This window comes from Lynx rufus, unplaced genomic scaffold (genome assembly GCF_022079265.1).
Source record: "Lynx rufus isolate CCGP_SWC_20201006 ecotype Redwood Valley unplaced genomic scaffold, mLynRuf1.p SCAF_1, whole genome shotgun sequence".
Lineage (NCBI taxonomy): Eukaryota > Metazoa > Chordata > Mammalia > Carnivora > Felidae > Lynx > Lynx rufus.
The window spans coordinates 116,344,013-116,356,868 of NW_025814823.1; the positions used below are offsets into that span (position 1 = coordinate 116,344,013).

Sequence of the window (12,856 nt, forward strand, 5' to 3'; positions counted from 1 at the left end):
TTAACATGACAAAGTTGAGGTAATTTTTTTTTTTCTTAAAATTTACTACTGTCAATATGGACTCAAAACTTACTTCCAATTCTTTAATTTTTTCTTCTGCTATTTTCTGTTTCTCTAACAGTTGATTGTGAATTACCTCCTTGGACTGAAGAATAAACCTGCGAAACAAAAAAGTTGACAAGCCACATGACCACTATAATCAAAATCAACAGCTACATACCACAAATACTAAACGAAGAAAATGAAAAGGATGATCTCCTAATTCAAGGACCAATAAAATACACTGCTATGCTCATGTGACATACTTGGGAAACCACCACAGGTTTAAGCCTTCCTGGCTGAGAAAGACTAAAGTTTAAAAGAAAATTCTGCTTTCTTGTCTAAGAAGGGAATCAGGCTTTAAGCAAGATTCATAAACAAATTTAAAAAATTAAAAGGGATAAAAATCTATCACAGGCTAAGAGAAAAGTTAAATAATAAAAATCCCCCATAATTTTATTTTTTCAATTGTCTGTATCAACTTTTCTCTAGATATTTAGTATTTGTATATTGGAGCTCCCCTTCCAATCTTTTTTAACTTTTTTGTAACAGCAGTAACTCATGACCTTTTAAAGTCACAATCAAGTACTGTGTTAGGATCAATGCATTAGTGTTTATATGAGTTCCTCAAACAAAAAGCACTGTATAAAGCCTAGTATCTTTTATTATTATTTCCAGAGTGTATAATACCTCTGAAAACAGCTCAAAAGGCACAAGTGGAAAATTTCAACTTTTTCCATTTTACAATCAAGCACATTATTTATAACTAATGAGAATGGAAATATGGGGAAGCTTTAAAAATTAGCATTGAATCTGTTTTGTACACTTATGTTCATAATTCTTGCTGTAGGGAAAGGAAGAATAAACTATTTTGTAGACTCAAAAAAGTGAAATGAATTATTTCCTTTCAACTCAAACCAAGGGCCCAACTAGGCTGTAACAGATTTCAATGAAAGATCACATTTAATAAGCAGATGGTTTCTTCTCTTTGCATGAAACTTAGAGTTTAACAACAAAGAACATCATTTCTTTTTGTTGTTTTTATTAAAGTATAATTGACAAGCAATATTCTATTAATCTCATGTGTACAACACAGTGATTCAATATTTGTATATACTACAAACTGATTACCACAATAAATCTAGTTACCTCTCATTGTATTCCCCATGCTGTACATTATACAACCAAGACTTAGTTATTTTATATTTGTACCTCTCAATTCCCTATTTTATATTTGTACCTATATTTTATATTTGTACCTCTCAATCCCCTTCACCAATTTTGTCCCCCCAGGCAGTTTCTACACTTCCCCCCTCCCCCCCCCGCCCCCCACCCAGATTCTCTGCATCTATGAGTCTGGGTTTTGTTTCTTTGTTCTGTTTTTCAGACTCCACTCATAGTGAAATTATTTGGTATTTGTCCTTCTCTATCTGACTTATTTCACTTAGCATAATACCCTCTAGGTGCACCCATGTTGTCAGAAATGCCAATATTTCATTCGTTTTCATGGCTGAGTACTATTCTAGTGTGTGTGTGTGTGTGTGTGTGTGTGTGTGTGTTTTAATATGTCTGTTGGCCATCTGGATGTCTTCTTTGGAAAAATGTCTATTCAGGTGCTCTGCCCATTTTTTAAGTGGATTGTTTGGTTTTTTTGTTGTTGTTATTGAGTTAACAGAAGTTCTTTATATATTTTGGATATAAACCCCTTGTCAAACAGATGATTTGCATATTTCTCCTCCCATTCAGTAAATTACTTTTTCATTATGTTGGATTCCTTTGTTGTACAGAACCTTTTTAGTTTAATGTAACCCCAACCACTTATTTTTGCTTTTATTACACCTGCCTTTGGAGTTCGACACTGCTCCCACACACCCTGCCCCCCGCCCCCACAAAAATCACGAAGACGATACTAGGTGCTTACTATGTTTTCTTCTAGGAGTTTTATTGGTTTCAAGTCTTACAATGAAGTTTTTAACCCATTTTAAGTTAATTTTTGTATATGATGTGTGATCACAGCTCAGTTTTCCCAATACCATTTATTGAAAATGACCCTCCTTTCCCTAATGTATATTCTTCCCTCCTTCACCATAAATTAATTGACCATATATGCATGAGTTTACTTCTGGGTTCTCTACCCTGTTTCACTGATCTGTACATCTGCTTTTAACAAAGAGACAACATATCAAGGCAGCAATATGCAGTTTTCTCTACCAACCTCAAAAAACAACAAAACCACCACTGTGTCCAGGGTAGGTTTTTACCAAGACAATCTATTATTATAAATATAAGGGGCGCCTGGGTGGCGCAGTCGGTTAAGCGTCCGACTTCAGCCAGGTCACGATCTCGCGGTCCGTGAGTTCGAGCCCCGCGTCGGGCTCTGGGCTGATGGCTCAGAGCCTGGAGCCTGTTTCCGATTCTGTGTCTCCCTCTCTCTCTGCCCCTCCCCCGTTCATGCTCTGTCTCTCTCTGTCCCAAAAATAAATAAACGTTGGAAAAAAAAAAATTATAAATATAAAACAAGTAAAAACAGACCAAAAATGGCAACTCCAGCTTTGTCCTCCAGCGTTTTTTCCACACCTGGGGGAAAACTGCTTCCCTCCACCTCTTCTTTATGAGTGAATACATCTTGGCATATATAATACAATCTGGTAAATTTCTCTTTCATTCCACTAATAATTAACCTTGTTAATGTCCTGATGTGGACAGTCCAGATAATTTAACTGATTATCCTGGTCTTTAGTAACTTAATCCTTTATAAAACTCTTACTCATAATCACTGCAAAGACAGCCCACTTCTACGTAAAACAAGGATTACTATATAATCCTTTGTGTCCAAAATATTACTATTAGTCCAAAAGACAGGTGTGCTGTTTCTGATGAGACTATGATTTATAGAATATTTCTTCTCAGTACTAATTATTTAGTACAGTATTTGAAGAGCAAAGTGTTTTACAACTGTATTAGCTCTCAGTGACACCATGTAAAAAGTATTATAAATCTAGGCCCAAAAGTCACAAAATTATGTCATTTCATGCACAATTTTACTAACAGCCTTTTACCATGAAAATGATTTTCAGAATAAAATATACATTTTTAAATAGCACTGATTGCTGTCCAGTGAGTGGTATCCTCAAATAATAGGTCATAGACATTACCTTTATTAGTGTCTGGGAAATTTTCAAAGCTAAGATTAGAGATCAAGTCACTACTTATGTGGCCTTTAAAAATAAAGTATCTGAACAGATACTAAATCCCTTGAGCAGAAAATAAAGTTACTAGAAAGCGAGAACACATCAACAAAAACATGTTTTTCCATGGCCACACACCCCTTAGGTAGCTATAATGGACTGTGCCAACTTCAAAGACCAGAAAGATGTCACAGAAGCTGGCCAATTTACTATTAAGCCTAAGGACATCTCAGCCATGAAAGTTCTAAACGAGGAGTATTGAGTAAACTCAAATGTATTACCTCAATGAGTCGTTACATTGTAAAATTAAAACAAACAAAAACTTAAGGAAAACTTGGTTGAGTCCTTGATTTTTAAAAAATACCAAAAATGTTATTAAAATTAAAAATGGTATTTAAATACCATGTATTTAAAAAATACATGGAGCGTGTGGGTGGCTCAGCCAATTGAACATCCAACTGTTGATAATAGATTAGGTCATCAGCCCAGGGCCATGGGATTGAGCCCCAGCCCCACCATCGGGCTCCACAGTGAGTATGGAGCTTGCTTGAGATTCTCTTTCTCTCTCTCTCTCTTTCTCTCTCTCTCTCTCTCTCTCTCTCTTTCCCCCATCTGCCCCTCTCCCTGACTCACTCTAAAAATTTTTTTTAATTATTAAAATATATAAAAAAATTAGGGGCGCCTGGGTGGCTCAGTCAGTTAAGTGTCTGTCTTCTGATTTCAGCTCAGGTCATAACCTCACGATGTGAGAGCTCAAGCCCTGTTGTCAGGCCCCGTGCTAACAGTACAGAGCCTGCTGGGGATTCTCTGCCTCTTCTCTCTCTCTGCCGCATCCCTGCTTGTGCTCTCTCTCTCTCAAAATAAATAAACTTAAAAAAAATAAAAAATAAAACATTAACAATAATTAGTAAAAAGTAAAAATTTTAAAAAGCCAAACATAAATCCAATGAAGCCTGGAAAGAACCCCAAGAAACATTTGGATTTCCGGAAAAACTCTCTAGAAAACACGTTATCTGTTGTTAAAAGGCACTGAATTATCAGATGCTATTTTGAAAACAGAACATATAACAATGTAATTATGAGTCATACATCAAAAATAAATATTAGGCACATAGTTTCTCAGAGTAGAGAATTTCACAGAGATCCTGCCTGATAGTTTATGGAAAGCCAAATGGTAGATAAGGATTCTGCAGTTCAGAATGTGCCACAAAGGAAAAATAAACTATGAAGAGGCAAATTATTTTTATATGACAAATGTCATGCAAAGAATGTACTTACAATATTCAGGATTATATATTTTAATTTTTTTATGTTTATTTATTTTTGAGAGAGAGAGAGACAGAGACAGAGCGCTAGTGGGGGAGGGGCAGAGAGAAGGAGACACAGAATCCTAAGCAGACTCCAGGCTCTGAGCTGTCAGCACAGAGCCTGACATGGGGCTCGAACTCATGAACTGTGAGATCACGACCTGAACCAAAGTTGGACACTTAACCGACTGAGCCACTCTGGAACCCCTAGGGATTATATATTCTAAAGTAGAGTCATTGCTTTGTAAAAGGCCTCTACATGAGAAATCAGTGCTATGTAGGCCTGCACTGTCAACTTTCAAGGACAAGTAGCCTGGTTCATTCCCTCATTTATAATTATACTAACTGAAGTACATAATTTTAATGATGGCTTGTAGATTTGTTTTCTGAGAAACATCAGAGGTTATGTTCTGAACTGTCCTGCAGGTTGGTACATGACTTCCATTTTCTTATGACTCAGAATGAACCAAAAGTGTTGTTTACCTGCCCAAAATAAAATCCAAGATGAGTGGCAACGTTATCTTTTGGGTATACTTGCAAAGCATGCTCACCTGGACTCACTATTGAGAAACAAAAACATGCTCCTGATAATGTATTATGTTCGGGTGGGAAATTCTTAGAGGACATCTGAAAACACATTCTAATGGCATTTAGGGCATTCACAAATTAAGTGGCACAGGAAAGGCTGAATGAACCTATCTTGCTTGTTTCCTTCCACTGGTGATGAAAACTACTACCATGTGCACACAAAGATCTATGCGCAAACAAATTTTTACTTCATAAGTTTTAGAAAGCAAGCAAGAACGAACCTAAATCAGTAAAGAAGCAATTTTAAAATCATGGGACATCCATATTGTATAATACTGAGCAAGTAGAGACTTTTGTTACTTGGCACAATGCAGAACAGATACCCAGAACATTCTTCCTGATTAAAAACAAAGCAAAAAATTTTCTAAAATTTTGCTGAGTCAACACAGATAAAACATTTCAGAGGCCCAAAATAAAGTGAAATCAAGAACTGTTAAAGTTATGCAAGTAGTAAATTTGTTTTCAACGTGAGAGTTTCTGCTGAATCCCAGAGACCTTAAGGATTCATACTGGCAAAGAAATAGGAGATAAAACCTAGAAACCAGGGACACCTGGGTGGCTCACCTGGTTAAGCATCTGACTCTTCCTTTCAGCTCAGTTCATGATCTCATGGTTCCTGACATGGGAGCCCCTCGTTGAGCTCTGTACTGAAGGCATGGAGCCTGCTTGGAATTCTCTCACCCTCCCTCTCTGCTCCTTCCTTGATTGTACTCGTGCTCTATTTCTCAAAATAAATAAACTTAAAACAAAACTGAGCCAACCTGGCTCAGTCGGTTAAGCATCCGACTTTGGCTCAGGTCATGATCTCATGGGTGAGTTCGAGCCCCACATCAGGCTCGGTGCTGACAGTTCTGAGCCTGGAGCCTGCTTCAGATTCTGTGCCTCCCTTTCTCTCTGTGCCTCCCAGCTTGCACTCTGCCTCTGCCTCTCTCTCTCTCTCTCTCTCCCAAAAATAAACGTTTAACCAAAAAAAAAAAACCCAAAAAACAAAAAACTAGAAACCATCCAAAATGAGGATACTTTTAGGAGAATCCTTAGTTAGAGTCAGGTCCCTAAAGATTTCCACCTTCAGTCTAAGAGTGAAGAAGAAACTTGCCTCTCAGTAGCATAAAATAGAAGAAACTAGTCTGTCTATAACATAGTAGTAAATAAAGTGAATAAATAAAATGAAGACATAAAATGTCCCCTAAGCATGTATAACCACAGGAAGGGCAGTGGAGAGATGGGCAAAATGGGTGAAGAGTAGTGGGACGTACAGGCTTCCAGTTATGGAATGAGTAAGTCACAAGGATAAAAGGTACAGCATAGGGAATATAGTCAATGGTACTGTAATGGTATTGTATGGTGACAGACAGTAGCTATACTTGCAGTGAGCATAGCAGAACATACAGAGTTGTCAAATCACTTTGTTGTACACCTGAAACTAACATTATTTTTTCTTTTTGTTTTGTTTTTTCAGTTTGAGAGAGAGAAAGAGAAAGCACAACACAAGCTGGGAAAAAGAGGAGAGGGAGAGGGAGAGAGAGACAGAGAGACAGAGAATCCCAAGCAGGCTCCAGGCTCAGCGCAGAGCCTAACACGCAACTCGATCCCACGACCCTGAGATCATGACTCTAGCTGAAATCAAAAGTCAGACACTTGGGGCACCTGGATGGCTCAGTCGATGAAGAGTCCAACTTAAACTCAGGTCATGATCTCATAGTTCGTATGTTCAAGCTCTGCACTGGGACCCTATGCTGCCAGCTCAGAGCCTGGAGCCTGCTTCAGATTCTCTGTCTCCCTCTCTCTCTGCCCCTCCCTTGCTCTTGCTTTTTTTCTCTCTCTCTTAAAAATAAATAAACATTAAAAAAAAATAGGGGTGCCTGGTGGCTTAGTCGGTTAATCATCCGACTTCAGCTCAGGTCATGATCTCAGGATCCACAGGTTCAATCCCTGCATCGGGCTCTGTGCTGGCAGCTCAGAGCCTGGAACCTGCTTCAGATTCTGTGTCTCCCTCTATCTCTGCCCCTGCTCTGCTTGTGTTCTCTCTCTCTCAAAAATAAATAAACATGAAAAAAAAAAAAAGTCAGACACTCAACCAAATGAGCCACCCAGGCTCACTGGGTTAAGTATCATGACCTAACTATGCAATCACAAAGAAATCCACCTTAAATAAAAAGACACATATAGCTTAAAAGAAAAGGCATGATCATACCCACTAAGATGTAAATAATGAAAAAGACGGATAACAGCAAATGTTGGAGAGGATATGGAGAAACTGGAACCCTCATACATTGATGGTGGTAAGTACAATGGTGTAGCTGCTGTGGAAAACATTCTGACTGTTCTTCAAAAGGTTAAACATAAAGTTACATGTGACCCAGCAATTCTACTCCTAGGAATATAGCCAAGAGAAATGAACACACACACGTATGTAAATGTTCAAAGCAGATTATTCATGATAGTCAAAACTGGAAACAATTCAAATATCCATCAAATGATGAATGGATAAATACAATATGGTATATTCATACAACAGAATATTACTCAGCAACAAAAAGGAATAATGTACTTATACAAGGCTTCACCTGGGATTAACCTTTAAAATATAATGCTGACAAGGTAAACATAATCTCTATTACTGTATGATTCCATTTACATGAGATGTGAACAGGCAGATCCATAAAGACACAAGACTTCTTACGACCGCAGGAAGAGAGGAATATGGGATAACTGCTAATGGAGTTAGGGATTCTTTTCATAGTGAAAGAGATGTTCTGGAATTAGTGTAAGTGACTACACAATTTCACGAATATTCTAAAAACCAATGATCTGTGCGCTTTAAAATGTTTTAAAAAGTCAATTTTATGTTATGTGAATTTTATCTTTAACAAAATAGCAAAAAGACTTAGACACTTCATACAGAAGAGGTAAAGATGGCACCTAATAATATCAGGAGTTAGTAAAGAAATGCAAATTACATCCACAAGGAGAGGCTATTGGAATGCCTAGGATTAACAACAACAAAAAAGACAATACCAAGCATTAATGAAGATGGAAAGCAACTGGAACTCTAATATATAGATGGTTGGCAAAATAGTACAGCCGCTTTGGAAAAGAGCTGGGCAATTTCCTATAAACTTAAGCAATTGCTCACTATTCAACCCAGCAATCCCATTCCTAAGTTTATAAGCAAGAGAAATAAAAATATATGTCTATGCAAAAAACACACACAAATATTCATGATTATTATATTCATAACTGCCAAAAACCAGAAACAACTCAATGTCCATCAACCAGTGAATAGACACAATGTGGTGCCGCCATACAAGGAAATACTATTCAGCAATAAAAAGGAACAAACAAGTGATATACCTAACATCATCAAGAAATCTCAAAAGTTACGCCAAGTCAAAGAAGGACACAAATGGTTATATACAGTATGCTTCCATCTAGGTATCATTCTAAAAAAGAGAAAATAAGAGGGAAAAACAAATCAACGGTCACCAGGTAGTAAGGGTGAAGAGAGAAGAATGAATAAGGAATGTTTTAAGGAGATGTAAATATTTCATCACTAGGCTGCGATGTTAATTACACAATCACATACGTTTGTCAAAACGTATAGAACTGTGTGACTAAAAAGGGTAAATTTTAGGGCTGCCTGGGTGACTCAGTTGGTTAAGTGTCCAACTTCAGCATAGGTCATGATCTCACGGTTCATGAGTTCGAGCCTGTGAGTTTGAGCCCAATATCGGGCTCTATGCTAACAGCTCAGAACCTGGAGCCTGGAGCCTGCCTCAGATTCTTGGTCTCCCTCTCTCTCTGCCCCTCCCACTCTCTCACTCTGTCTCTCAAAAATAAATATTAAAAAGAATTCTTTTTTTAAAAAAAGGGTAAATTTTATTCTATGTAAACTATACTACAAAAAGGAAAAATGAGGAAATGACTTTATTTCCAACAAAATGAAAATAACACATTAATGCTAAAATGACATTAATGTAATATTTAAGAGTTCTAGGGGCATCTGGGTGGCTCAGTCGATTAAGCGTCCTGCTTAGGCTCAGGTCATGATCTCACAGTTTATGAGTTGGAGCCCTGCATCAGGCTCTGTGCTAACAGCTCAGAGCCTGAAGACTGCTTTGGATTCTAGGTCTCCCTCTCTCTCTCTGTCCCTCCCCTGCTCATGCTCTCTCGCCTCTCTCAAAAATAAACAAACTTTAAATAGACTCTCAAAGTGACTAAGGAAAGAACATCCATTTTTTTAAATTATGAAATAAAATCAGGAAGATGCATAATCAAGAATAACTGATAACAAAAAGAACCAAATTCTGGAAAATAAAAGTAACAAAAATAATTACAACTACAATAATTAGTTAAGAGATACATGAGATAAAAAGATGTAAAATGTTTCCATATGATTTTACTCAAACCTGTAATTTAAGAAACAAATGAGCAAAGGAAAAAAGAGACAAAGACTCCTAACTACAGAGAACTGATGGTTACCAGAAGGGAGGGGGTGGGAGGATGGGTCAAACAGGTGACGAAGATTAAGGGCTGCACTTGTCATGATCAGCACTAGGTGACATATGGAATTGTTGAGTCACTATGTTGTACACCTGAAGCTCAGCTAACACTGTATGTTAACTACACTGGAATTATAATTTAAAAATAAACAAAAATTAAAACATTACTATAAAATATTAAAAAAAGGTGTAAAATGTGCAGTCAAAAACATAAAACATGGCAGGGGAGGAGTAATAATTTTGAGCTCTACAACAGGGTCAAACTTAAGTTATTGTTAACTTAAAATAGATTGTTTCAGGTATGTCATCGTATGTAAGCCACATAGTAACCACAAAGCAAAAATCTATAGTAAATATACAAAAATAAAGAGAAAGGAATATAAGCATACCACTAAAAAAAATCAGACCACAAAGGAAAAGAGCAAGAGAAGAAGCAAGGAACAGAAAACCACAGGGGCACCTGGGTGGCTCACTGGGTTAAGCATCCGACTTTGGCTCAGGTCATGATCTCATGGTTTGTGAATTTGAGCCCTGCATTGGGCTCCCTGCAGTCAACACGGAGTCCACTTTGGAGCCTCTGTCCCCTTCTTTCTCCACCCCCCACCAAAAATAAACATTAAAAAAAAAAAGAAAACCATGAAAACAACAAATGGCAATAAGCACGCATCAGTAAAAGATAACAGACTAAATTCTCAAGTCAAAAGACATAGAGTAAACAAATAAAAAACACAGATGACCCAGCTCTGTGCTGCCTACAAGATACTCCCTCTAGAGGCCTCTAGGTGGCTCACGGTTGAGCACCCAACTCGATTTTGGCTCAGGTCATGATCCCAGGGTCGTGGGATTAAGTCCTTCATCAGGCTCTGCACTGAACATGGAGTCTGCTTAAGATTTCTCTCCCTGTGTCCTTCTCCCCTGCTCATGCGTGCACACTCTCTAAAATAGAATAGAATAGAATAGAATAGAATAGAATAGAATAGAATAGAATAGAATAAAAATAAAACAATTAAAAAAAAACACACAAGATACTCCCTCTAAATGTAAAGACATATGCAAACTTAAAATGAAAGGACACAGAAAGATATTCCCAGGCAAATGGAAACCACAAGAAAGCTGGAGCATCTATACTTACATCAGACAAAATAGACTTACAATAAAAACTGTAACGACAAACCAAAGAGGGCACTACACACTGATAGGGATCAATCCAGTAAGACAATACAACATTTGCAAACTTTTTTTGCACCAATCATAAGAGCACCTAAATATAAAGCAAATGTTATCAAATCTAAAGGGAGAAATAGACAGCAATACAATAATGGCAGAGCACTTTAATGCCCCTACTTAAATCAATGGATAGATTATTCAGACAGAAAATCACTAAGGAAACGTCACCCTTAACGACATGTAACACCAAATAGACTTACCACATATTTACAGAACATTCCATCCAAAACCAAAAAAATACATTTTTCTCAATTGCATATGGAACATTTTCCAAGTTAGATCATATGCTGGGCTACAATAAGTTTTAATAAATTTGAGAACTGAAATCAAATAAGCATCTTTTCACAAAACTAGAAATTACATGAATAAAACCGGGAAACTCACAAATATATGGAGACTAAATGACATGCCACTAAACAACCAATGCACCAAAGAAATCAAAAGAGAAATCAAAACATACCTTGGCATAAATGAAATTGGAAAAGCAATGTAACAAAATTTACATGATGCAGAAAAAGCAGTTCTAGGACAGAAGTTCACAACAATGTCTATCGCAAGAAACAAGAAAAATCTCAAATAAACAACTTAACCTCATATCTCAAGGAACTAGGGGGGAAAGAAAAGACAAAACAAGGCTCAAAGTTAGTAAAGGGGAGGCAATAACAAAGATTAGAGCAGAAATAAATGAAAGTAAAAAGACAATAAAAAAGACTAATGAAATTAAAATCTGGCTCTTTGAAAAGATAAACAAAATAGACAATCTTATAGCTAGACTCACCAAGACAAAAAAGAGACAACTCAACATCAGAAATGAAAGAGATATTATGATTGATACCACAGAAATACAGAAGATCATAAAAGACTGAACAATTGTATAGCAGCAAATTGGACAGCCTAGAGGAAATGGATGAATCCCTAGAAACAAATAAACATGGCTGTTTATACAATTGTGAATAAACAGAAAATCTGAATAGATGATGACTAGGAAAGAGAAATCAAAAACCTCCCAACTAGTCAATGGATGGATTCAAAGATGAATTCTACCAAAAATTCAAGGAAGAATTAGTATAAGTCCTTTTCAACCCAACTCTTCCAAAAATAGAAGAGGAGGAAACACTCTCAAGTTCATTTTAGGGGGCCAGCATTACTCTGATACCACAAACAGATAAGGTCATCATGAGAAAAGAAAATTATGGGCTCATATTCCTGATGAACACAGATACAAAAATCTTCACAAAATGTTAGCAAACCGATTTCAACATAAATTAAGAGGATCATACACTGGGGGGACTTCCAGAGAAAATGGCATAGTAGGACTCACCTCATCTCACACATACACCTAGATAACACCAACATCAGTGTAAATAACCCAGAAAACAACTTGAAGGCTGGAGGAACAGACCGCCCCCAGCTCAATGTAGAGAAAGGGCCACACTGAAGAGGATAAGAAGGGTGGAAATGCAATTGAGAGCTAAATAGACCCACAGGACTGTCTGGGGAAGGGAGGGACCAGCAGGTGCAGAGAGGGGAGATGATCAGATCCCCAACCCAGGCACCCCAGGCACCCCATGCACCCACATGGGGAAAAAACTAATCCCCATAACATGTGGCTTTGAAAACCACAGGGGCCTAACAATCAGTAAGGCTTAACACATGGAATTTTAAAAATCAGAAAGAAGACTCTGTTCTAGGAGAGCAGGGAGGGTGGAGTACCTTTCCTTAAAGAGACAGCACAACAAATAGCCTCACTGATAAACAGCACAGAAGCAGAAATTAGAAAACGCCGGGGGGTGGGGGGGTGTATAACAGGAAGATTTAATGGTTGATGTCAGAGTGCATACTGGAGAGGTAGAGATCTTTGGGACACTTCTCCAAGAATAAAAGAGCTGCCAGGTGCCATTTCTCTCCCTTGTCCTCCAGCCTAGAAAAACCTGCAGAAACCAGCACAGCACCTACACTCTCCATGGTGCTTCCTAACAGCATCCCCCACCACAAGCACTTCTGC

General features: G+C 37.6%; 1 protein-coding gene across 1 annotated transcript in view; it reads right to left on the bottom strand.

Annotated features, from left to right (window-relative positions):
• PFDN1 (prefoldin subunit 1) overlaps positions 1-12,856 on the bottom strand; it is a 71,735-nt gene that overhangs the window by 34,429 nt on the left and 24,450 nt on the right. Inside the window, exon 3 of the mRNA XM_047085659.1 lies at positions 74-158. Coding sequence (XP_046941615.1) covers positions 74-158 — 85 coding nt within the window. The remainder of the gene's footprint in view (positions 1-73; positions 159-12,856) is intronic.